Source organism: Zea mays, chromosome 2 (genome assembly GCF_902167145.1).
Source record: "Zea mays cultivar B73 chromosome 2, Zm-B73-REFERENCE-NAM-5.0, whole genome shotgun sequence".
In the NCBI taxonomy this organism is placed as follows: Eukaryota; Viridiplantae; Streptophyta; class Magnoliopsida; order Poales; family Poaceae; genus Zea; species Zea mays.
In genome coordinates this window covers 3684735-3710533 of record NC_050097.1, presented here as the reverse complement: position 1 = coordinate 3710533, position 25799 = coordinate 3684735, and the positions used below count along the sequence as shown (strand labels likewise).

The 25799-nt window shown below is 41.6% G+C and overlaps 5 protein-coding genes across 8 annotated transcripts; 2 read left to right on the top strand and 3 right to left on the bottom strand.

Annotated features, from left to right (window-relative positions):
* Positions 1-3588: 3588 nt before the first annotated feature.
* LOC100272323 (uncharacterized) lies at positions 3589-9204 on the top strand. 2 transcript variants are annotated; one of them, NM_001359597.1, is made up of 6 exons: positions 3589-3948; positions 5352-6026; positions 6143-6313; positions 6994-7050; positions 7156-8797; positions 8875-9163. In NM_001359597.1, the coding sequence occupies exons 1-6, from the start codon at positions 3847-3849 to the stop codon at positions 8898-8900; spliced, it is 2673 nt and encodes an 890-aa protein (NP_001346526.1). In that variant the 5' UTR covers positions 3589-3846; the 3' UTR covers positions 8901-9163. The 2 variants fall into 2 exon arrangements, with proteins under 2 accessions (NP_001346526.1, XP_035820501.1); XM_035964608.1 differs by lacking the exon at positions 3589-3948 and adding an exon at positions 4062-4289 and having other exon boundaries at positions 8875-9204.
* Positions 9205-11555: 2351 nt separating this feature from the next.
* LOC103645803 (glutathione S-transferase T3-like) lies at positions 11556-13609 on the top strand. Its single transcript, XM_020549418.2, has 4 exons — positions 11556-11801; positions 12127-12540; positions 12625-13288; positions 13391-13609. The coding sequence occupies exons 1-3, from the start codon at positions 11697-11699 to the stop codon at positions 13285-13287; spliced, it is 1182 nt and encodes a 393-aa protein (XP_020405007.2). The 5' UTR covers positions 11556-11696; the 3' UTR covers position 13288; positions 13391-13609.
* Positions 13610-13737: 128 nt separating this feature from the next.
* LOC103645802 (uncharacterized) lies at positions 13738-15844 on the bottom strand. Of its 2 annotated transcripts, none has more exons than XM_008670521.3 (5): positions 15598-15844; positions 15350-15489; positions 14981-15244; positions 14515-14903; positions 13738-14364 (listed from the first exon to the last, which is right to left on the bottom strand). In XM_008670521.3, exons 3-5 carry the CDS (start codon positions 15220-15222, stop codon positions 13868-13870), a joined length of 1128 nt encoding a protein of 375 aa, XP_008668743.1. In that variant the 5' UTR covers positions 15223-15244; positions 15350-15489; positions 15598-15844; the 3' UTR covers positions 13738-13867. The 2 variants fall into 2 exon arrangements, with proteins under 2 accessions (XP_008668743.1, XP_008668744.1); XM_008670522.3 differs by having other exon boundaries at positions 15387-15489.
* LOC100281765 (zinc finger C-x8-C-x5-C-x3-H type family protein) lies at positions 14987-22139 on the bottom strand. Of its 2 annotated transcripts, NM_001154685.2 has the most exons (5): positions 21737-22139; positions 18333-18467; positions 17560-17769; positions 17306-17430; positions 14987-17219 (listed from the first exon to the last, which is right to left on the bottom strand). In NM_001154685.2, exons 3-5 carry the CDS (start codon positions 17683-17685, stop codon positions 16256-16258), a joined length of 1215 nt encoding a protein of 404 aa, NP_001148157.1. In that variant the 5' UTR covers positions 17686-17769; positions 18333-18467; positions 21737-22139; the 3' UTR covers positions 14987-16255. The 2 variants fall into 2 exon arrangements, with proteins under 2 accessions (NP_001148157.1, NP_001398815.1); NM_001411886.1 differs by lacking the exon at positions 18333-18467.
* Positions 22140-23476: 1337 nt separating this feature from the next.
* On the bottom strand, positions 23477-25760 carry LOC100286340 (uncharacterized). Its single transcript, NM_001159227.2, has 2 exons — positions 25567-25760; positions 23477-24089 (listed from the first exon to the last, which is right to left on the bottom strand). The coding sequence occupies exon 2, from the start codon at positions 24070-24072 to the stop codon at positions 23740-23742; it is 333 nt and encodes a 110-aa protein (NP_001152699.1). The 5' UTR covers positions 24073-24089; positions 25567-25760; the 3' UTR covers positions 23477-23739.
* Positions 25761-25799: the final 39 nt, after the last annotated feature.

The following is a 25799-nucleotide window of genomic DNA, read 5'->3' as shown; positions in this document are numbered from 1 at the left end:
CAGCCTCCCTCCCTCACTCTACTAACTAACTAACTACAAGCCCCGGTTTCTGTTAGCGTTTCATTTCACTGCGAAGCACAAGGTTCTAGCTCTACTTCACCTTTGTTTCTCTGTATATAAAAACCTGCCATGACCTGTGGCCATGATACAATACAGCAAGTTGACATGCTGCCCCAACTGCAGGAGAGGCTTGGTAGGTAGGCAGACAGGCAGTATGGCTGTCTAATTAACAAGGCATCGGGCGGCCCTCGTCTGTCATTGCAGCCGTTGCTATCCCATCACTGCATACCAACAAGGATATCCAGGTTAGGTTAGTGCGTGGTACGACGTACAGGTGGGCAGATTAGGACGCGGATTAGAGCTCCCTCCCAATAACGAATCAGAAGACCTTTCCTTCGTGCATGATGATCGATGGGTGTTCTGAGCACAAGAACTGTTCTGATGGCCGCCCAGACGGCCCGCCAGACCAGACCTGCTCTGCTCTGCTCTTTTTCCTCCACAAGCAACATGGTGAAGTGGCCTGTCACTGCCTCCCAACTCTCTAACAGCGACCTCTCGCCTGGGCATTTATTAGTGCTTAGGCTAATGTATGATCGATCGGAGGATCCCCAACAAACACGCTGCCCTAATGCTCTCCCATGCCATCCCAAGCGATCCTCCGAGAACTAGCTGGTGCGCAGGCAGGATGTGCTGTCTGCCTATGTGACCCCAGTTGCTGTTGTTTTCGTTTTTGTTTTGTGGGTGGTTACTGTTACCTGCTTCTGAAACAAGCAACCCACTGCAGTGAGCAAAGAAAGAAAGAAAGAACAGGTCGGTCGTGACTTTGGTTATCCACTGAAAAGATATGCTTGGTGGGTGCTTCCTTGTGCTGAAGAAGAACAAGTATCCCACACGGAACCACAGCCGTTTGTATTATCTGGTGATTTTCTGCATTATTAGCTTAATTAAACCATGCGCTCAGACCCTAAACCAGCTGTAAATCTGTAACTCTAAACCAGCTGTAAATCTGTAACTGAAAAGCACATTAGTAGCGGAATGGGAATGGTCAAGACGAGCCAGATGTTAACCATCCTAGCTACGTATCCAGTCAAGGACAACCGAAACAACCATGGCTCCTCTTGGTGGCTCCTCTTGGCGTCTGCAGCCTGCAGTACGTGCAGGGCTCCATTATCCTGGCCCTTCTTTTCCTCCAGCCCTCTTTAGGCTGAGCATCGTTGCTGCATCGCAGGCAGCTCCAAGAAAGCAGCTTCGTGCTTGAACGCATGCTCTCTGGGATTCCAAGCATCACATCTGCTTTCTGCTAGCCGGCGCGCTCTCTCTCTCTCTCCCGAGAGAACGGCCGGCGGTGCTGCGGGGTTCCTCGCTTTTCGGAGCGTTTCCCCGGTCGGATCGGCGGCAGGGCAGGGCAGGTCACGTGGACGGGACCGACCAACCAACCCACTAGTCCACTACCCCCGCCGGTCGCCCATGCATGCGCTCCGCGGGGGCACCAGCACCAGCACAAACCCGGGCGGACGGACGGCGTTATCCTCCTCCCGACTCCCGAGGCCCGCCGCAGCCCCAAAGCGCAAAGGCATGTTCCCCACCCAGCGCTTTCTCGTGTTCGCCCCACGCGTCGCCTCGTCCCCGTGCCGTGCAGCTGTACTGTACTGTCCTGCCGGTACCATGCGTTTTGCTCGTGACAAAGTACTCCGTACAGCCACCATTTAACAGCAGCATGGACTGACTCCAACTCAAAGCAGCAGCAAACAGTGTGCGCCACGTACTACTACTTGCTACGGGTACGTGCATGTCGCTATGCTACGTACGCTTGCTGCATAGACGTGGCGTTAATGCCTTGTCTTGGACATCTCAACGCATATACTACAACCCAATGTAATATGGGATATATTGAGTGATCTTTCAGAAATTAACTGAAATATATAAGAGACCAGTTCTTGGTGAAGAGCTTGACTCTGCATAACGTACTCTATATACATATTGTCGTATCTTAAATACATTTATGATATAGTGACTCATGTTTATGTTATGTCGTCTCTTATTTATATATCTCTTGTATTTGAAAAAAAAAACGATCCAAAGGCTAAAGGTTGTGCATGCCTTTAAAACCATTCTTAGTGGGCATTTCATGAATGTTTCATTTTTATTAAACGATATATCGTATAAGTAAGCAAGATGACATGATATACAGTTCAATGTAAAGAGATGTGAGAGTTCTATAATAAAAAAAAATTAGATACACTGTTTTCTAGATAAATATTAATATATGACAGCTTTGAAAATAATATTGATGAAACTATACATTAAGAATAGTCTATATACCTATGCCTTGTCGTGTGCCGCGATGAACACACAGAGGCTTTACGTGTTGCTTTCTGCCGTCTTTTCACAAGGACCGTGGCACTTGAAGCACCTCCTCTTCCTCTGCAGCTGGATCACTAACGTAGGGTTATTCTAAGTCAGCCTTACACGTCAGAGGATCCATAGGGTTAACACCTGAGAGTATCTAACACGCTACCTTGTACACGACTTTATCTGTTGCATAATATGTGGAAACTATCTTAAAACGTACTTTCGAGGTCTGTTTGGTTCAGCTGTAGATTTCTGAAAATCTGATTTTAGTTGTGAGCTACGAAAAAGTTGCTGTGAGCTACCAATTATGAAAAAAAAGGTTTTGTTTGGTTGAAATAACTATAAACTATAGATTCTACAGTACTATGAAGCTTGTAACATGGATGATAAAAATATGAAGCTTGTAACATGGATGATAATAGTGTATTTTTAGTCATACTAAGGTATTCAAAACGTTGTTTTACAAATTTCAATCGAATACTTTTCGGTCTAGAATACTACAATATTCTAATATATCATAGTATTGTATGAAATTCTAAATAAACATCATTACCAAACATGTCCTTATTACTAATAAAACTATTAAACTGATTTAATTTGTGTGAACAAAGAATTATTAAATAAACCATAGTAAGAAAAAGGAAGGCACATTGATCCCCTAGCCGAACCAAGAGATGGTAATGGACTCGATTCTTCACGAGAAATTCCTCCATTAGGGGATAGAAATAAAAAAGGTTCTTCCCTGATGGGAATGTAAACGGGAAAATCTCCCACTTCGACGGGTAAACAGTGACGGGATGGGGAAGTATTCCCCATCTCCGTTTCACGTGGGGACCATTAAAATTACATGTGACGATGCTTTTATATAATAGTTAATGATATAAATAAATAATTATCTTGTCAAAGATCACTCGTTGTATAAATATATTTATTTTGATTTATACATAATGATTTTTACACCTGATAATATGTATAAACGACAAAGTTTTACAATAATAATAAAGAAAGTGTGTTTTATTCTCTACTACAAGAGGAGATGGTGATCCCGATGAGAATTTATTACCACGAGAAATATGGATGAGGAAGAAATGCACTATGCAAGTATTCGTGTGGATCTCCACAGAAAATTTTAAATTTTTAGTCGCGAAGAACGGGTAAAGAGGCCATCTCTAGTCCAACCTAGTGTAGCCAAAGTTAAAATATAAAAACGTACAGGAAAGGAGCGGAAAGAGAAGCGGAGTACGGCCCGAGGAGGAGGGGAGGCCTCCAACCAAAAATATAAAAACGCCGTGCAGAGCTGCACAGGCACTGGCCGCAAGCGAACAAGCCAAGCCGCCGCAGCCGCAGGCAGACGCGCAGCAGAGCGGCCATCCACTGCCGTCCTGTTCCGCACCCAGGCTCCAGAAACGCACGCGCGCTCGCTCCGCGGAGCAGAGCACTTGGCCACTTGACTCTGACTGACTGAAGCGGCGGCGGTCGCGATCAGCCCGCTCCATGGCGCGGTCCAAGAACGGCTGCCTCAAGATCCTTGTCTGCGCCGGCTCCGGATCCGATCCCTCCGCCGGCTCAGACGCCGACGACCACCCGGACGAGGAGGTAAGGCATGCTGCGTGCCCGCCCCACTTGCGCCGCGGAATGTGGCGTCTCCCGCTCTCCCACCCTCTCTCTCTCTCTCTGTTCTTTCCGCGCGGCGTCTTGTACGACACCGAAAGTTGCTTAATACTTTCTTTTTTCGGGATGCCGTGCTTGTCTCGTTAGATCCTTGCCGAATGCGTGGGGCTCAGGGGCAGGGTGTGTTTGATCCTTGATAGATCTGGGTTTAATTCGAAGCGGGGAGCTGGAATCAACCGGCGAATCGAGAGATTCTCTCACTGGTTCAGCTCGCTCACCTCGTCGGCTTTGAATTTTACCTTTGGATTTGTTTGCGGCGTTGACAGGTGGGCAAGGGCAATTGTTCATCATTTCGTGACCATGATGTTGCTTGAGTCTGCATGGACATGGCTTTTCACCTGAAAATTTTGAAATAAAAAAAATCTTCCTTTTATCCTTTTGCTGCATGGCTCTATCTGTACTCTGTAGGCAGTGCCATATCTTGTATGGCTTAGGGTGCTGTTTTCTGTCGTCTTGATCCCATGTAGCAGCATCACAGAAAGGAAGGATCTGATGCTGCTATCTTTGTTTGCTCCGCGTAGTGCTCTCACTGCTATGCAAGTGCTTTCACTGTGTCCCCTTCGGCCTGTTGCGTCTGTCTTTCTCCTCTTCACTTCAAGCCTCGTCCCTTCCTGATTTGACATTTTTGTTTTAAAGATGGACTACTGCCTACTGGTGTGGTGACTACATCCGCTACGAAGGCTAGACCGCTAGAAGATAGGGAGGTGTTACCTGACTCTGGAGCAAGTCTTCTTGCAAATAAAACAAAAGTATTGAGTAAATTAACATTTAGGTTGGTGGGTTATTGTATGCGTAACATGAAATTCAACATGTGGTAGAACGGGTTGTTGGTTTTTGACAGCTCAGCTTGCATTAGCTGTACCCATTGAATTAGGGGAGTTAAGCTCATTCAAATTGACAAAAGTACGCAAAGTTTATTACACTTTAATGGAACATCAGTATTAATAATAAATAAGAGATATTTTGCTTGCGGTTTATAGTCTTCCCTGACTATCTACATGCATAAGCGGTGCACTTTGTCACCAAGTATTTTTTTTTGCCTAAATTAGCTCAATTTAGTTTCCTCACAAAGTAATGCACCGTTTTCTATGAAATGGATTAGTTTATAGGCCTCCACGCCTAAATTTGGATATGGAATGGATTAGTGCATAGACCTTACAATGTAGTTTCCTCACAAAGTATTGCCTAAATAATAATACCTTCCACTTTTGCAATCAGTTCTCTTGTTTTCTTTTTATATGTGTGGAAAGTAACAGAAGATTTTTCAATCTCTGTTCCTCGTGTCAATTACTGAACTTCACGCTAATGTGCATGTTCGCTGTTTTCAGAACAACGCCATATCAGATAAAAGCAGATGGAGCTTCCGTAGGAGGTCTACAAGGCACCGAGTTTTGAAGAACTCTGATATCTCAGAACCTGAGACTCTTAGTTCCAGCAAAGCAAAGGCTGACATTACACCGAGCAACAATGTTTATACTTCAACATATTCTTATGCCTCGGAGAAGCCTCTGCAACAAGACAAGCCAGATGAGAAGACTCTGCATCAAGAGAAGCCAGAGGAGAAACCTCTGTATCAAGGAAACTCTGATGAAAAGCTGATGGAGAAGCCAAGTGAAAAGCCTACTGACAAACTTATGGAAGAACCAGCTGACCAGATAATTGAAAAATCAATTGAACTACCCACTCAAAGGATAACCGAAACACCAACTGATGAGCCAGCTGAAAAAATAAATGTTGCACCAACTGAAGAACCAGCTGGAAAAATAACAGAGACGGCATCTGAAAATACAGCCGAAGGGTCAATAAAAAATGCAACAGAAGAGACACCCGAAAGGGCAGTTGAGGAACTAATTGAAGAGGCAGATGAAAGTATTTCCGTCTCATCAACTGTGCTGAAGGAGGAGGAAAACACCTCACTTGTTGAAGGAAGCAGTGGAGACCCGGAGGAAGATCATCTGGAGTCTGCAGCTACTAATCTTCAGCCTAGGAGTGACACTTGCATTGTAAGTTACAATTATTGCTCTTTTAGCATTATGCTTAGCTGTTCCTCATCCAATATTATTTATTATTTATACGTTATCAACGTAAAATTATTAAGAAATTATCCGCATGACTACAGGCAAGGGAAGAGCTGCTGAATCAGAAGGATCTGGTGAAACTGCAAGCTGTTATCCGTGGACATCTAGTTAGAAAGCAGGCTTCAGAATCTTTACAATGCTTGCTTGCGATTATTAAAATTCAAGGGTTGATCAGGGCTCATCAAGCACAACATTCACCAGGAAAGATTCAGGTGAATGATGGCTTTCTGTTTAAGGCATTATTATCATTTATGAAACATTTAGCATTGGCTACATTAGAATTGGATTATGAATGTACATTATGCGGCCAGTGTTTGTGAACAGAATGGCATTTTACCTGGCCCCACCATATCACGTGCGATTTATTGATATGGATTATATATTTATTGATATGAGTTATATCGTTGTGATGAGGTTGTTTTGCTGAGTCAGCTGAGTAGGGCTTAGCAACATTAGTAAGATCTGAGTTGTTATGTGCAGTTTTTCCTAGCTCTGTTAGCTAGCATCCTGGAAGCTGTTAATCTATGATGAGTCTCTGGAGTTTTTGTTTCCATTGAACTTGCTACATCTGTTGCTTATCTGCTATCTTTTTGGCTGTTGACCTGTTGTGAAATTCAATCCCTTGCATAAGCAATCATCTTCTGCATCAAACATGTAAGGCCTTCTTCGGTTATTCCCATCCTATGTGGATTGGATGAGATTGAACAGAATTAGGAAGGATTTTAACTTGTTTGAGATTTAATCTCACCCAATCCACTCCAATCCACATGGATTGGGTATAAAACGAACAGGCCCTAAAAGGGTTGACATGGTTCCCTAAACATTCTTGAGAGTTGCAACCAAGTTCTGCTACTTAGTTCTGAGTGTTCACTTGTTGTTTTCCCCAATGCAGGAGACTATTGTTCATTCTTCAGGTGAGAAATTGCTTCGCAATGGATTTGCTCTCAAGGTAAGACTGAGACATGAGAATCCCACACTCTAAAAGTCCAAAAATATCCATATTTCTCTCTGTAGTTTGGATTTCCTCATATTCACATTGCATATCTTCTGTCAGCTCATGGACAACACACCAACTTCAAAATCCATTCGCATAAAATGTGATCCTTCAGAATCTGATGTTACATGGGGATGGATGGAGAGGTGGACAGCCTTAATTCCACCGATCACTGTGGTGCACCTGCCAGAGCATAAAGAAAATAGTGAGTTGATGGGTGAAACTGTGACCGAACAAGTGACTGAACATGCTCAGTGTGATGAAGACATTGTTCCTTTGGATTCAGACCTATCTTTCCCAAAGTTGGTGGCTGATGATGTGAAAGAAACAGTAGAGACATCTGATTTTAGTGCCTTGGAGGCTCCTGCAAGTGTCCCAGATGAAAGCCCTAAGATGGAAATGAAACATGATCCTGAATCGGAGTTGATCGAAACTACTAATGCAGATGCTGATCATGTAACTGACCAAAAGGCTGAAAATGATGTGGACGAGCCTTTTATGTCCTTGGATCAACAATATGCCCAAGCTGATGATGCATCAAGGAATCCCTGTCCACTCCCTGGAAAATTTGAACCGTCCAATGAGGACAGTGGTGACGCATACAATTCTGAGCAGACACTGGAGATGGAAGGTAAAAGGTTTGTGGCAAGAAAGCCATGCAATCCAGCCTTTGCTGCTGCCCAATTGAAATTTGAAGAGCTGAGTACAAATTCGACAGTCAGCAGGTCCAGCAGCCCACCGCATCTGGATGGGGTGAGCAAGCCAAGGATGCACACTCCTAGTTCGCAAGAAGATTACACGCCAAAGCAAGATGGCACAGGCATACAAGAAAGCTCAGCTGGTCATGATACTAAAATGAGAATTGCTGCATCAGAATGTGGGACTGAAATATCAATTTCATCCACACTGGACTCACCAGACAGATCAGAAGGTGATGGTGGGGAGATAGTGTTGGAGATTGGAGCTCTGGAAAACAGAAACTATGTCACTGGCAAAGCTGATAAAGACTCCAGTATTGTCCATCCCGGGGTAAAAGATGCTCCTGAAGCAGAAGCCCAGCCGCAGAAGGAAGTAGAAGAGAATGGGCATGTTCCTGCCCTTGAAACGGAAGCCCAGCCACAAAAGGAGCCACATACTGAACCGGAAGTGGCAGATTTGCATGGACAATTGGAAAAATCGGTCACATCTTATGCCACACCTGAAGGGACTCCAATGAGCCGAACGACCACCATTCCGGAGTCTCATGGGACACCGTCAAGTGAGGTCTCTGTTAACACCAAAAGGAGCAGGAGCAACAAGCCCAAGTCCCACGCGAGCAAGAGGTCGCTGGCTAGTCCAGGCAGCGACTCAGTTGGACGGAGCAGCACCGACAAGTTTTCGAAGGAATCAAGGCATGCCAAGAGAGAGAGCTCCTCAAGCAAAGCTGCTAAATCCGACCAGGGCGATCAAGAACCTCGTGTAAGCAACAGCAACAGCAACCCGTTGCCTAGCTACATGCAGTTCACAGAGTCCGCAAGAGCCAAGGCGTCGTCCCCGAAGATGAGCCCAGACGTGCAGGACAGCAACGCCGCGAGGAAGAGGCACTCGTTGCCCATGACCAACGGCAAGCACGACTCGTCGCCTCGCATGCAGCGGTCGTCGTCATCGCAAGCTCCGCAAGGCGTGAAAAGCAGTGGCCCTTCTCCTCACAGCGCGTCTGGTGGTAAGTGCCTCATTTCTCTTGTTACTCCATTGTTATGCGTTCATCTTGTCAAAGACATTGAACCTTCTTACGCGCAGGCGCAGACAAGAGGTGGCATATCTGACTGATGATGAGTAGGCCGAGCACAGCAGCATATTTCGCCGTCTAATCCGTTGATTCGTCGTTGGGAAACTGAGTATGGTTTGGAAGACGGGCAGCTTTTGCCGCTTGATACGTGTACATTTGTCGCTTCTCATTGGTTGTGTTATGTGACTGATAGTGGTTTGTGTGTGCCCCCTTTGACTTGTAATGCAACAGTGGCATCAGGAGTGTGTGGATTGGTCTGTTGTATTTGGCGACATTGAAGTTTCTGTTGGTGTGGATGCTACTACGCCTCTCATTTCTTTTTGAAAGGGGTTTGCTTCGTATCGGCCGGTGTTCTCTGGACGATGGTGAGGCCTGGCCCAAAAAAACACAAACGGAACGGCTTTAGTTCACGAATGGGCCTGGCCCAATTGAGGCTGTTCGGGGCATTTTTCATTTTGTATTTAATAATATTCGAAACTATATCCTCAAACTGCAAAATTGTAGAAATGGATATCTGCCGCCCCCACCAATAGATGGTAGAGACTTTATCATAAATATCTTCAAACTTTTCTCGCACCGGAGTTCGTAGAGGGCCTGTCATGTCACCCTATATAAGCCATTTTTTCTGGTCCCTACCATCAAGTTATGTATTATGTATTGCTCCCTCTATTTATGGTTTGTCTTTATTTGATACATAATTTTTATTGTTCACTTATATATACACTATGTCTGCATACATAAAAATAATATATCTAGAAAAAAAATAAAACGTTTTATAATTTAGAACAGAGAGAGAGAGAGAGAGAGAGAGAGTAGAAAATAGTGCAACATTCCCCCCACAACGTTGAGCCCAAACCTTTGCCTAAATTTATTGTATACGTATATTAGTCCAGAGTGCAGTGGCCGATAATCACATGCGACGAAGCAAACAACGCGAAGCGGTGACCCGAACACGAAACGGTTGATTCAGAAAGAAATGGACGATTAAAAAAAAAGGCAAAACACATCCTACTCCTTCGTCATAAAATAAAATTTGTTTTTACCTTTTTAGTTGATTCATACAAAAATTAATACATTTGTTTTATATATGTGTCTAGATTAATTATTATTCATTTGAATTTAGACATAAAAATTAAGAGTTAAAATGACTAGTAATATCGGGATGGAAAGAATATAATTTAGAATGGAGTGAGTAATGCATAACTTGTATGGTGGGATTCTACCTTAGATAAAGCCAAGGTAGGTTATCGGTTCTCGAGACCACAAGTTCGACAATAGCCATGACTCCACTATTTTTTCTATTGAGATTTTTGAAGACATCTTAGCAGCATCGAGAGGTACATCCTTCATCACACACGGACATCACATGTTTTTACTTGGTTACAAAAGCAAATTAAACACAACTAAGCTTATCATTTAATGTGACTTTGAATCTCGAACTTCTTCAAACATCTCCAAAGACCAAGATAGATGCATGTTGCCATGTTAGTGTAATGCACATGAAAGAGACATGATTAATATTCTACATATTTTTTACAAGGTCAACATTAATCACAATAGTTTTGCTTGTGATCTAAAAAATTAAGCTAGGGGTTTATTTTCAAAGAACTAAGCTCTACACCTTTGTCATCACTTTTGAAAGATTTTGAACTAAAGCTCTTGATCATCACTTGGCACCTTGTGTTTAAGTTCAAACCCACTAATTAACATGTAACTAACCCTAGATGTTACATATGTGTTGTCCCATTCGCAGATGTAGCCAATTAGGTTTTAAGATGGAGGATACCTTTCTTCGTGCCTTTTCTTCTATTCCTCTAGTTGTTTTAGGTTACTAACCATTTTATCTGTGAATTTGTAATCTACGGTACAAGATTTCTCGTAGATATATCATGTTATATCTGCAATTTTTTTTCTTTTCATAAAACACGTGTCAAGGGATGTGTTCTAAAAAAGGCTAAAATTTAAATCTCGAGTACCTTACAAACAAAATGGTTTAGAGTAACTCCATTAGTTCAAAAAAAAACTTTCTAAAATTAATTTAAGGTGTTGTTAACTATAAATTATGCTTCATTCCTTAAATGAGGTCTTTAAATATATCAACTTACTAGCTAGTCCACATACTTGACATGTTTCACACTTACAACAACCTATTTCACGCGTCAATTACACTATGAAATCATTTGCATGTCATCAAGTTCATGGCAGCGTACAACGGTACAAACGATGCACTTTGAATGATTTGAGGTACGTAAAGGTTGAACCCTCATTGACAAGTCTAATGACGACCCGTCTAAAAATTTAGAGAAAAACCGAACAACTGTGACTCGCAATGAATAAAAATAGTAACCAAGAGAAAAATGATAGCCAATAAACTTTATCGTACAAATAAATCAAATTTGAAACTGTAAATAATAACTAGAAAAGCTGAATTGGTATAACTTTTAAATGTCTAACAACTAAGAATTAGAACCTTGTTTTGTTTCCAATATATATTTAACAACTAAGTTTGAGTTTAGCAAAACGCTCTTACAAACTGGAGTACCTTAGAGCGACTCCAATAATTCCTTAAACTATTGTCCCAATTAGTTTTTTGGGAAAAAAAAGAAAAACCATGTGTCCAACAGACTCTCAACTGTTACCCCTAAAGCCTCGCACGCGAATACAACCTCATCCTGTGCGCAAATCTCCGCCGACCAGCAGGCTCCCAATCTAGCTGGCGGTTTCCGTTCCCGCGCCCTTTTGCCGCCTACGCACTTCATCCAATCTCCCTCGGTCTGCAGTTCGCGCGCACTGGACAAGCAGGTGGCGGCGGTCTTCAACCAAGTGGAGGTCGATGCAAACTGCTCTTCCGATGGATCCTGTTGGTGGGGAATCCATGACGCAAGATGATTCTGCGATGGCTACTCAAAATCCATCTGCAACCGGTCTTGAATTTGAGGTAAGACATTTAATTCGTGAGCTTTTTTATTTCAATTCACAAATGGTTGCACATCGTGTTCTTGCGCCGCCGCCTGCTGAGAAAGGGTAGTCCACGATGATTTACATTTTGGGATGTATTAATTTCATAGATCGTACTGATTTTGCTAGTTTGTGCCGCCACTTTGGTGTATGTGCTGCTGAGAAAGGAAGTATAGACCAAGTTTTCAATTAATCTGAATTTCTATGAAACAATTTCTGTAGCCATTGGCTGGTGACACATCCTTTCCATATCAAAATGTCCTGTATGTTGGAAATACCTCTGATTTATAGTTTTTTTTATATAGGAGGTACTTACAATGCAAGGAGGATATTTTAGTAACCTGATGAGCGAGGGTAACAATAACATGTCTTTGGATGACTACGATATTGTTTCTGAGCAGCATCCATCTGTAGTTGTGACTTCGTCTAGACCAAATCAGAAAAGGTCTGCTAATTTCAGCCAGCAGGAGGATGCTTTGGTTGTCTCAGCGTGGCTGAACATTAGTTTGGATCCTGTGAATGGCACAAACCAGACTCGTGGTACATTTTGGAAGAGAGTTTATAATTACTATCACAACCATAAAACTTTTCCATCATATCGTTCTCAAAGTTCCATATCTCATCGATGGGGATTTATTTTGGAGAGCGTTAACAAGTTTTGTGCCTGCATATCTGATATTGAAGGGAGAAGGCAAAGTGGTGTCACGTTGCAAGACAAGGTAGTTTTTAATATTTTGTTTTGCAACCTATAATGTATATTTCAAAGTTGTAGTAACTAAGTTGTGTTTGTATCACACGTGCAGATTGTTCAAGCAATGGCTCTCTACAAGTCTAGAGACAAGGACAATAAATCTTTCCAATGCATGCATTGCTGGAACATACTGCGTAACCAACCAAAGTGGCATGAGAAGCGCAAGCTGATGGATGATCTGAAAAAAGTTGCTAATAAAAAGCATAAGACAAATATAGTTTCTAGTCCTGGAACTATCACTCCCATCATCAATGAGTCAAGCAACAGCAATCCTATCAATGATAATAGCAGGCCCGAAGAGGAAACTCCTAAAAGACCAATAGGTATCAAAAAATCTAAAGAAGTAATGCGGCGAGGTGGTGCTGAGTCTTACATGGAGGCTTCTAAGCATTTCTGGGATAAAAAGAAAGAGTGTGATGCAGAGAAAGAGAAGAAAAAAGAGGAGAGATTCAATATGGCATATGAAATAGAGAAAGAGAGGCTTCAACTTGATCAAGTAAGAGCTAGCACTGAACAAATGAGGGCTGCTACAGAACAGGTCAGGGCTGCAAATGAGGCCAAAAATCTTGAAGTAAAGAATAGTGAGCTACAAATGAAAAAAATGTTAGAGGAAGAGAGGATTATGACTATGGAATTAGACACAATGCCTGAGCACCTACAACAGTTCTATAGAAATTTGCAAAATGAAATTATTGCTCGTCGTGTTTATAAATGAGGTGATTTTTTTGTTATTTATGAATCCTTGTTCACTTCTGGTTGTTGGATTTCCTACGGTTCATGTGCTACAACTATACTTAACCATTCTAATTTCTTTGCAGTTTGGAGTTCACAAGACTAGTAGATAAATTCAGAATCAGGGCTGCAAGTCTGTGCAGTTGTTTCTTGGCATGGCATGCAAGTCACTTATTTTAGATAACCATTAGTTAGTTTCAGAGAACCATTATTTGTTTCTTTCATGCAAATTGTTTACTATTTCGTTCAGACAAATAATGTGATTAGTTTTGTTGATAGAACTAGTGTGTTTAGTTTCATCAGAATTGCCTTTGATTTTATTTGTTTCTTTCATGCTGTCACAATACAGTCCGAATATGATGCCTGTCATATTGTCGAGCACTGCCCACAATCACGAGTGGTCTTCTATAATAAAAATGTATAGACTTATGAGGAGCCGAGAATATGTTAATTTCATAAAAAAATTGCAGAAAAAATTGAATAGTTTATACTGGTTGGTTGTAAATACTTATTTGAACGCAACTAGACCAATGTCGAGTACACCCTAGTTCTAGTGGAAAAAATTAATATTCATCAGCATGATGCCGCCATATATGCTCCACCAGATCTTCTTGCAGCTGATGGTGAGTTTCTTTGTCCCTAATTTTTCTATGGACCTCAATGAATTCATCCAAATCTTGATGATGATCATGTGAAGGTTGCACATTTTGTCCACCATCCTGAAAACGTTCATCAGGGTCGATTTCTTCCTCGTCTTCAACAATCATGTTGTGCATAATAACACATGCTTTCATGATGTCACCTAACGTCTCTTCATCCCAAAAACGTGCTGGACCACGAACAATAGCAAAACGAGATTGTAGAACTCCAAATGCACGCTCAACATCCTTTCTTAGAGCTTCTTGTGCTTTGGCAAAATATCTTCGCTTGTTCCCTTGTGGCTCTGGTATAGTCTTCACAAGTGTTGCCCATGATGGATATATGCCATCAGCAAGATAGTACCCCATCGTGTAATTATGACCATTTATGGAGTAATGCACTTGTGGAGCTTGGCCTTCAGCTAGCATTGAAAATAGTGGCGATCGATGGAGAACATTGATATCATTGTGTGACCCAAGCAAACCAAAAAATGCATGCTAAATCCATAAGTTTTTTAAAGCAACCGCCTCTAGTATAATTGTAGGCTCATGGAAATGACCGGAATACATACCATGCCATGCAGAAGGACAGTTCTTCCACCTCCAATGCATGCAATCTATTGAACCTAACATTCCAGGAAATCCTCTTTGTTTTCCTAATTCAAGTAACCGAGCTGTATCATTTTCATTGGGAGATCTCAAATATTCATCACCAAACACTTGAATTACTGCCTTCACAAACCTTCTCAGACTCTCTATAACAGTACTTTCTCCAATACGTACATACTCATCTGTGGCATCTGCTGCTACTCCATAAGTTAGCATACGGAATACTGCGGTCACCTTTTGGAAGCAACTTAATCCAGCTATATTTGCTGCATTGAACTTTAATTGGAAGTAATCATCATGATCTTGTACTGCAGCCATTATGCGTTTAAATAAATCACGACTCATTCTATACCTGTGGAACCAAGAATAATAAAATATCAATATGGCATCTGTGATTGAAAGAAAGGTACCAAATGGAATTAAACAAACCTTCGCCTAAAATCAGATAAGCTGAATGTAGAATTATCTGCTAAGTAATCTTGAAACATTCTTGCGTGACCTCCTTGTCTGTCTCGATATTTAACTATATGTCCAGGCATAGAACCAACCCGTTTTCGATGAATATGCGATGGATGATGGAAAATATTGTACTCGCCAAAACTAATATCATCATCATCATCGGATGAAGACTCATCCAAAATTCTTTGCAATAGCGATGGTCGATGACTCATGATGGAAGGTACTGTGTAAAGGCTGCAAATAAATACAATACAACGACCATATTTTCTCATTAGCATCATGGCACACCATTTTGTCTAATGGTCAGATGGTAAAAAAAGATAATTTGCTAATACATACAAGCAAGGGAGCAACTCCGACACCTGCTTTCAGGTACCTGTGCAGGAACTCAAATTTCGTGTGCAGCTTCTGCCTTCTGTGCGATGGTGAAGGTCCAGGGATGGCAGCACCTGCCTGGTCAGCTCCAACGATGGTGGCACCTGCCTCGTCAGCTCCACCAATCAGTCGACGACGAATCAAACGGAAAAGAGTGTGTACGGTAAGCATTGATTTGATCAACATCGGCCGACTGCTGGCCTGGTGCGTACCTGCTACTCCTTTGGAAGATTGATGGCAGAAGAAAGTTTCTGCACGGTGACTTTGAATGGCGGCGCAGAAGCCTCAACAGATTTTTGCGAGAGGTCCGGCTAAAGAGATGTTGTGGGTCCACCATAACTAACTTATATTTTTGGGATTTGTTGGAGTTGAACATTTTTTTTTGGAATTACATGATTTAGGGAGATCCCAAATTCCTTGTATAGGAGTAATTTTCTTAGGAGTTGTTGGAGTTGCTCTTACAAGCACCAAGTCGGGCAAAATAGAGATGCACCAAGCAAAACGATATTCCAAGTTTCCAACAGCTTATCGGCTCCCATGGACCAAGACACAAGACAAACGACTCTGTTTTCGCGTTTTATGTTCTTTTTATTTAAGGTCTATATGTTAAAGTATGCAACTATGCATTTCTCGGTCTTGACAAAAAAAAAAAGCAGAACCAACACAAATGACCACGGCGTAGCTACCACGACATAGCTCCAATAAATCGTGGGATATTTTTCTTTCTTCTAAAACACCTCATTTAGTCAACAAAGAGAAATTGGCTAAGTGAAAGAAACAAGGAGCTGGGGCGCAATATTTACTGAAACGTTTTTGAAGGGGAAAAAAGGCGAAATGAACAGTCAAAAATCAACCGGCGGCAGCAGCCCCTCAATACCGCCCGGCTATTCTGCTGTCAAGCTTAATCCTTTTGGAACCCTTTGACTGTTCTTTCCTCGCGGCAGACACATCGTGCAGAAACGTGCAGTTCGCACCGTTCCGGCATCCTCTCGCGCTGTTGAAGTAAGCACAAGGCTTCGTAGGCCTTTGCTTGGTATCCCTAGCTGGCATAGCACCACTGCTGACAACATCAGCGGCACTGGCCTGCGAGGCAAGAGGCTGGTGATGCATTGCAAACTGCATTCCATGCTGCTGAAGTGGCTCCTGCCTCTCCCCTCCATGCTGATGGATCAGGTTCTGGTAATAGTTCAAACCCCTGGTTGGGCCACTTGGAAAGCTAATTGCTTGACTTGAACTCGCTGGTGCATTCATGGTAACTGAAGCTGGAGGTAGACGATTCGGAACAGGTGGAGGCGGCAGCTTAGGGTTTATGTTGTGAAATGCATTGGAACGGTCTGGGATAGAGACGGGGACACTAGCTGTCATCTGGGGTGGTGGACCTTGCACCATTGACGCCACAGAACTGTTGGTTGACTGTTCATGTTTAAGCGCACCATATTCTTTCATTAGCCTCTGAATTTGGGCAGGATCACTTAGTATTTTGATGAGCAGATCTTGGTCAATCATGTTTCCCATTTGGTTGCTTTGCATTATTGCAGTGTAAGCAGCAGATGCAGCAGCCACTACGTCTGCTTCGGCGGGGACACCAGACCTTGTTGTGTTGATGGAACCATTCGGCTGCTGTTGTGCAGTGGTAAAGAGAGCATCTGAGGCTTGTGGGACCCTGGATATTGCATCATCATACTTATCTGACTGGTGGTAACTACTTGGTAGACCAACAGGTGGTTCTTCGAACTGGTCAGAGGCATCATCCTCTTCAACTGGGAGCAAAGGAACCAATTGGGTTCGGGAATCATCATACTGGGAGTCTTTCACATCAGGAGTAACCAATGGGCTGGATTGGCACAGAAAAAAGTGTACAAGAAATGAGAAGAGAGAGAGAGATTAGAAGAGTGACAAACTAAAATGCAGCTCGCTTACTTTGGAGGAATGTTCGATGGTCGTGGATATATAGCCTCCAGTGCTCCAAACATCCTCTCATTCTGCAAGGCAACCTCCTCACTTTCTTCTCCAGCAGCGACACACCAATCAGGATTATACAATATCTGCAACCAAAGAATGCAACAATTGTAAAAAAAAAAACTTGACTTGGGGGGTTGCGCGAATGATCTGATGTCACCTTGGCAACTTGCCAGTAGTAGAATGCAATGTTCAAGATTACAGGCCCTAATTACCTGTGGTGGGCATCTCCACCTAATAAGAGCGATTTGGGACATGTCAATTTTGAGATCGCTGGTTGGCTGCAATGATTCGAAGCCAGGTGGCAGAGAATCATCTGAGCTTGGGCCAGCTGCATGCATTAACCATGAGCCTTTTGCTTGGAGATTGTCCTGTGGTCTTAATCCAGCTTGAGAAGGGGAATCCTCTGAAAGAAAGAGCCTTACCTGACAGATTCACGAAATACCAAAAAAATTCAGGAAAACTGCCAGTGCATGCATACTAACCACACGTCTATTCAGTAGATGGCTGCCACAATATATGACAAAATCAGGTGTTGACTCAAGTAAAAATAAAATTGAAATGATGACACAAACAGTGGCCGTTTTTATCTTTAAGAAAAACTATATCCAGAATCATAACAGATAGTTAATTGGATTAGCAGTCAAAATATTTCATCTACGAGTTTGATCAATTTAAACAATCAAATCACGTTAAGTACATTGAGAATCATCCATGATGCATAAATAAAGCGGTAGTAATTAAACACAAAAGCATGGATAAACCAATTTTCCTTATTCCTGAAAAAGGCATTTTAATCCATGGGTGAACGTACAAACAACAAGCAGCATGCATAATGGCAGTGCATAGAGACATAAAACCAATAGAATCCATAAGAGAACCTATTAACAACCAATACTATCATAAATGTTGTAGTGCTTCAAATCAAAATATAAAAACAAATGATCCAAGCACAAGATTCTAGGCACGCTAAACATAAAGTCCATACATTCAGCTGTAGTGTGAAGATAATTTCTGACAAGAAGACACATATGTACTGCTTGCTTTGTTCCACACAATGAAGGATTTGGCATTCAATCACGATGTTTTAACATCTCATTCTGAATTGATGTCATGAATGTAACTGTTTGTAGTACCTTATGTCAGTAAAAGGTGTTGTTGAACCATATATCATACAAAAATGAACATTAAATGTATGAACAACTAAAATATACTCCCTCAGACCCAAATGTAAGGTGTTTTAGTTCTGTCCTAAGTTAATTTTTTCTATGTTTGACCACGTTCAAAAGAAATTCACAGACATGTACCACATCAATAACTTTCATCAAATCCACAATTTGGTATTGTATAATGTATATGCTAATTATGTTTCTCGAAACTTGGTCAAAGTTAGAGATATTTGACTTTGGACAAAACTAAAACAATCTGCAATTTGCAACAGAGTAGGGGTTTAGGCTTTTATCAACACAAGGTATATAAATTCTTATCCAAGAGGACACTAGTGCCAGTGATTCACTAAGCCATGCAAATTTCATTGCACTCATTAGTGGCATAAACTAATTTAATAAAATAGGGAGAATAATTAACTTGTTTGCACTAAGTGTTGGGTACCCCCCCCCCCCTAAATACCACACATTGCATGCTTTCCAAATGAGTTCTGCTGATCCTTTTATGTTCTAGGACCATTTCAAAAAGAAAATGGAGTTGAAGGTTTATTGTACTGAGGTTAGCTTTCCGAAAATCATATTAGTATTACTCCCTTGGTTGAAGAGTACTAGGCTTGTTTTTATTGACCTTTCAAGGTTCAAGTGTAGACCCTGGCTGTTATTTTCACATAAAATAATCTCTTAGAGAAACAAAACTAATATATAGTGACAGCATTCTGGAACATGAATCTAATAGTATATGGATTTTACACACTAAATGACTAATGCACATATACCTATAACGTGGCCAATTTTTTAACAGAGAATGGAATATTTCCACACAGCATGGTCATTTTTGACAAATACAAACAATTATGCACAATAGACTACAAGAGTTACAAGCACACAGCCCCAAAAGGGAAGGGGATAATGTGACCAATTGTTGGTCAGCGTTTACAGAGTTGTTTTTCCAAAACAAATACACCATGGATTTTTTTAACAAAGATATATTACTCAATACAATCCAACTGGCTAGAATTAAACAGACCAGTATGAGTAGCCACATATTAATCTATGATATTTTGTCCATATCAGACATGCAGATAGAATGGCAGTTACTCAGTTACAAGATATAAGATAGCTAGCATGCATGAGATATAGTATGTAACAAAGTTGTTGCAGTGGACCACTGGAGGTTACTAAACTCCATTTCATGCTAAATTTTGTTAAGGGTTTGAATTTTACATTTTTCAAACTTCAAAGTAGTGCCCTGCATGATTCATAACTATATCTCACAGATTCATGCTCCAGGAACCAACCAATTTTATTATACTGTAGTTATCAATCTATGCAGTTATGTCCCTGATGCAAACTAATTATCTGCTAACTTACAAATAAGATTAGACATTTATGTGTATATAGTGTTATATCTCCAAGCATGCCATAAATATGCCTTCCCCAAACTTAGTGTTCCTTCTATAATGATCCTTCGTGCAGAGAGCAACATGAGAAATCTCATGATCTTCTGAAAGTAATTTAGCTCACTGCGAGAGTTCCTGTAGTCCTATGAAAAAATCACCAATGCAAGATGTAGATTTGCATGTCTACCTGTGTTAAGCATAAAACAGAGAGCTTCTTCCATACATGAATGCACCAAAACTTTATAAGGAAGACTTTGTTTTTTTTAAAAGCATAAGAGGAAACTCCTATGCTGCATTAGTCCATTCACTTAGTGTGGTGAATTAGTTAGGTATAGAATAGCAAATGATGAGGTTACCAGTGATGTCCAATGTAACTATGTAAGCAAAACCATTGAGTTCTGAGAGGACTTTGTAACTATGTAAGCAACTCAATTGCACACATCAAGTAAAATGTTCATCTGTGCACTAAAAATGAGTACAGTAGGATGCTTGCAGAATATATAGTGCACTAGTGCTCACTAGTGATATGGAAGATATACTACTCCAATGAAATTTTCTCAAAATATTTCCAGGTAATGCAAATTTTCATCCCCTGCTCTTGTGCATAAACCGGACGGTAACTTGTGAAATTTTGATACTTCGAGAAATGTTAAAAATATATTGTTAAGGAGTAACAACACTGGGAAATAAAGCATTCATGTACATGGAAACAACAAATGATTTTTTTCCAGCATCTTCACTGTGAAAAAGAACAAAAGATAACATGTTTTTCTCCAAAACTGTATTTAAAACTTTATAGCCTTCTGCCTTGATTACACAAAGATGACTTTAGCCAAGCTTATGGGAAATAATGAGATGTTTTTCATTTTTTTTAAAGGACTAATGATGATCTGTTTTTTTTTCCCAAAATCATGTCTTATCACACATGTTAACGCTAGGCTGTGAAAAGAAATCATTTCGCCAATATGACTCAAGTCAATCTTATAAATCTTATCAATCCAAAATACTCATTCGTGGCTGGGATTAAAAGGACTACATGATAAATTGGAACACAAATACGGTAGAGAACAAAACTAGAGCCATACAGTTTCATTGAATGTCCACGTTTAGAAGTTACGTAAATGCATGATTATAACCAGGACTCCTTTTCCCTGGATAAGACATAAATAGAGGTACACTTTCATACAAACTTTACCTTGACATGTTGAGTTCTGCTTGATTATACATAAGCATATGTCATTCAAAATAAAGAGATGGAGGTTATATAGACTTATAGAGTAATTAAATTATCTGTACAATGGAATTCGTGAAACAGCTCATCTCTCTCTCTCTCTTTTGGTCATGTTATTTAGGGCATTATTTGCTACCTTACGTAGGCACCAAGTTCACGTTCATCTCATTTGCATATCTCTGTTGTTTATAACTGATATATGAGAATATCGTTCAGTCTCTTTGAAAATATATTTGTCAGAGCTGTTGCTGAATCGACTGAAATTCATGCAAGGAGCAACGGCAATCCTGGCTCATTTGTGGAGACCATGTGAACCATCTCAATCACAGCATTGTGTTAGGAAAGTCCGTTTAGGCAAGCGGAACAAATTGGCGCAATTAAAACATATGCTTCAGAACGTGCCTGTTCCGGAGAGACGGAGAAACCAAAGGGTATACCAACAATACGAGGAACACACACACACAAAATGGAGGATGGTGCCTACGTAAAGCCAGACATATGATGAATGAATGGAGGATGGTGCGGCGCGAATCGTTCTCCTCGCCTTTGGGCGGCGCATGAACAACTCGTTCCAGCGAGGGTGTTATCACAATACCTTGCACAGATTGGCCCCGTTGGCCCACGAAACGCGCTTGTAGCGCCTCGACCCCATCATTACTTGGCACTCCCCTTCCTCGTCCCCAAAATCGACCTACAGGCGCGGGAACCCTAGGCGGCGGAGGCGGCGCAGCGACCGAAGGCGCAATCCGGAAGGCTCTCTGGGCCCGACCCGGGATCGGTCATCTAGGGTTCGCTCCCGCCGGTCCCTATCCCTCCTCGTCGGACGGATGGTGACCGGTGACGATAGCAGCGGCGGCGGAAGTGTGTGGATTTGGAAGGAGGCGAGGAGAAGGGATGGGAAGGTGGGGAGGAGGCGGGATGGGAGGATGTGCTGGCGTCGGCGGCTGCGGCTCTGCCTGCCCCCGCCCGCCTTTGTTTGTTTTTGTTGGGTTCTCGACTTCTCTCTCTCTCTCTCTCTTGTCGTCACGTCGATTTGTTCTGGTTTTGATTTCGCGCTCTCTCTCGCTCATTTCCCACCGTTTTCTCTTCTCTTCTCTACTAATATTAAAAACACCAGATTTTATGGTTTCACATTTTTCATTGTCTTCATGTATAAATGATTGTTGGCTCTGTATCCATATTTAACCTTTTATCTAGAACATGCATATCTTTACGTTATATACTTATATATAAATATAATATAAATAGAAATTTGTACTACATTAAAGTATCAGTTTTAACGATCGTCCCACGTTAATATTTTTTCAAAAAAAAACTCTATTTTTTATTTAGAATCAACACGCACTTCTCTAATACTATAATAGGAAAGTTTATGTAAGAATAATGTGAAATTTATGTATAAGTGAGTGTTTGAAACTTGTTTGTTAGCTCTATATTCACACCTACTTAATCAATAAAAAATATATATTTTATGTTTTATTAAAACAAAATTTACTCTATGTTATATATAAAAATTGTAACAATATATAGACATATGACTAGTTATAGATAGTTTGCATGTGGAGTGGACCGGGTTACTCCCAATTTTCAGCGGCTTCTGCGACTTTTCCTTTTTTTTTTCCTTCTATATAGGGAGAAGAGAACAGCAAGGTCAGGGCATGCGTGTTCTCCGTTCGTTTCTGATGTAGTAGGCAGGCAGGACATGTGACAGACTGATGGAGCGCTTTTTCGACCACGGTTTTGGATTAAATAAGAATACATATAATATATAATTTTTAAGCGAGGAGATTAGCGTCTGCTTCGAGGAGACGTATCAGATTCCAACTCTTGACTTTGGTAATGTTTATACCTTGGATTTTGTATTCGGCGGACTCTGTACTGATGTTTGGTTTCGATCTTTGTATGCTTTGTTTATTTCGAACTTTGGGTTCTTTACATGCTGATGGAGATTAAAAAAATGGTGTCGTTGTCGCTGCATCTGCCATGATCTATCTGTCCGGCTTGAGTCAACTAACCAACTGCATCTGATCGGCAAGCGATTACCTCGTGGCTGGTAGCGACAATGGCATCATGCACTTCTGGAAAAATTACACATATGTTCACGGCTGCGAGTAAAAAACAGATAAATATAACGAACAGTAAAAACACAGATAAATACAACGAATAGTAAAAAACGCTTCCTGTTAGACTGACATGGAAGATTATCCTGGACTAGTCTATATCCTGTATTTTAGGTTCAGGCAGGCTTCAACAAACTGATCATCCTTTTTGTTCCAGCTGATTCTCAAACCAAGTATATCATGTACTGACACCCAGATTCTTAGAGCAGTAACATATATGATGACAGCTATCGTGCCAATATTTCAAGTCCATTCATAACCATTACCATCAAGCACAGATTACATAAGCAGTCTCTTGCATCATACAGTTGGACTTAGTTATTACAACGCATATCACAGCTGTATTTCCATGCGAGTATCAATTATCAAACCATAACAGGAATACAAAGCTGCTGTCTCAGCTGCCTACTCTCAGTATTCAGTGCCATAGAACAGACCACACAGCCAAAGTGAACCACACACAGCTCCATCTTCTCGGTCATCTCTTCTTAAAACCATACTTCTTGCGCTCATAGAAGAGATCCGTCTTGGCGCTTCCGAGATTCACGATCTTGGGGCAACCGTCCCGGTCCTTCTCCTGCTGGGTGCACTCCTTGCAGTAGTAAGCGTCTGAGATGCCGACTCCTCCACAGATCACACACCTTCCCTGGAACGAACCATAATTGCACTCGTCGCAGACCCGGACAAGCGTACATGGGCGCACGTACGAGTCGCAGACAACACACTTGCCATCACATTTCTCGCAAAGGCGGCCAATCGCGATGCCAGGCTGCTTCCGGCACATGATGAGATCAGGATGATGCTTCGCCATTGATGTCGGACTTTAACCTGCGAGACCAAAGTAAAATGGAATATAGATAACAATCACAGACTGCCGGACTTTTCTTCGCAGAAGGTGGAATATGTACAAGAACTAAATCACAGCGAAACATCCCCATGATAAGCAAAATGTTGATTCAATTGTCAACACATGCAGCAAGTCTTCATAGACAAGTTTTTTTTTGCAAACATTACTTACTCAAGTGTAGCAATCCCAAAAGAAGAAAATAACATTTCAATAATTCATCACTAACAGTAAGGTTTTTTTGGAACTATGTCAGGTTTGCCAATTGAAATAAGACTAACACACTCACAAAAGATGAGAACTACTGAATACATGTTACCTATAAAGAAAATTAGACTGTCTGAGTCCAAATCCCACTGAAACTATATGCAATCTCACCATATCAATTTTTTCATGATATCATAAAAACACATTTGACAAAGCATGAGCTGTATATGTTCCTACTCAATACATGACATTGGCAATCTCACTGTGCAGTAATCAAACTACAAATTAAACTTACTACTACCTCCGTTCTCGAATATTTGTCACTAGCTAGTTCATTTTTGAACTAAAACACGACAAATAAAAAAGAACGGAGGGAGTACAGTTTAAATGAACAGAAACCCTGAGCGCCGCTGCAAGATACACCATATGTGATATGTCTGCTACACTAACCAGCAAAAATACACAAAGTTGCAGTCTGCCTGCGGGCTGTAGCATTTACAACTGGCCTGATAACCTAGGTACTCAAACAGTTATTGCTGAAGCCGCATGTAAACACCCAAACGGCACCCAATGAATTTATCCACTACTGCTTATTGTTTCCCACCATTGTCATGCCGCACAGCAGCGCCCCTGAGGGCGGCGGCTCCAGGCCCCCAAATATATAGGGCCCTGATCTTATGTATAAATTCAATAGCTAGACTATTAACATATGACGCAATAGTTTAGCAGCGAAGTACCACAGAATTTGCGGCTACGGCGTGTTTGCAAACTAATCATATCTAAACATGTTAAAAGAAACTTTTAAGATAATAATGTAATATGTATCGTTTTATTTACTTGTTGCTTGATATGAGTATTTTTAGATGTATCTTTAGTGTTTATATTGGTAAATTTATATATAAAAAATGACTAAAGGGCATATTGTCCTGGCCCCTAAAATCTTAGAACCGCCGCTGATGCCGCATCGAGACATGGATGCTAATGTTTAAAACCTCAATACCTCATTATCAAGCAATCATCCCAGCCAGCAGCTAAACGAAGGCCACTCTCACCCCTTTCCCCCTTCCCTCTCGTCCCCACCCGCCATGGCTCACGAGACGGAACTCGCCGAGCAGAATATTCGAGAGAAACCACTTCAACTACGGCGTGTGGAAACCCAAATTCTTCGCGCCGTAGTATGCAAGATCAGGTGGCCGCGTTCCCCTCAGCTACTAACTGAGACATCCACACAAACAGCTTCAATGGCTCACGTACCTTTCCAGTGCGTGAAGAGGTCTAGACGACGGCGACGATGAAGTCGGCGGACGGCGGCTAGGGCTAGCGGACGCGGGGAGATATATTTGGGCCTCCGCGGCGGTGGCGGATGCTGCTAGAAGCTTATAGAAGAAAGATGCCACTCGCCCACTCCGTCCAAAACCGGGACTCATTCCAATCGGACGGCTGTCAACTACGCGAGCGGTTGGGACACTGAAACTAGGGCCCACATG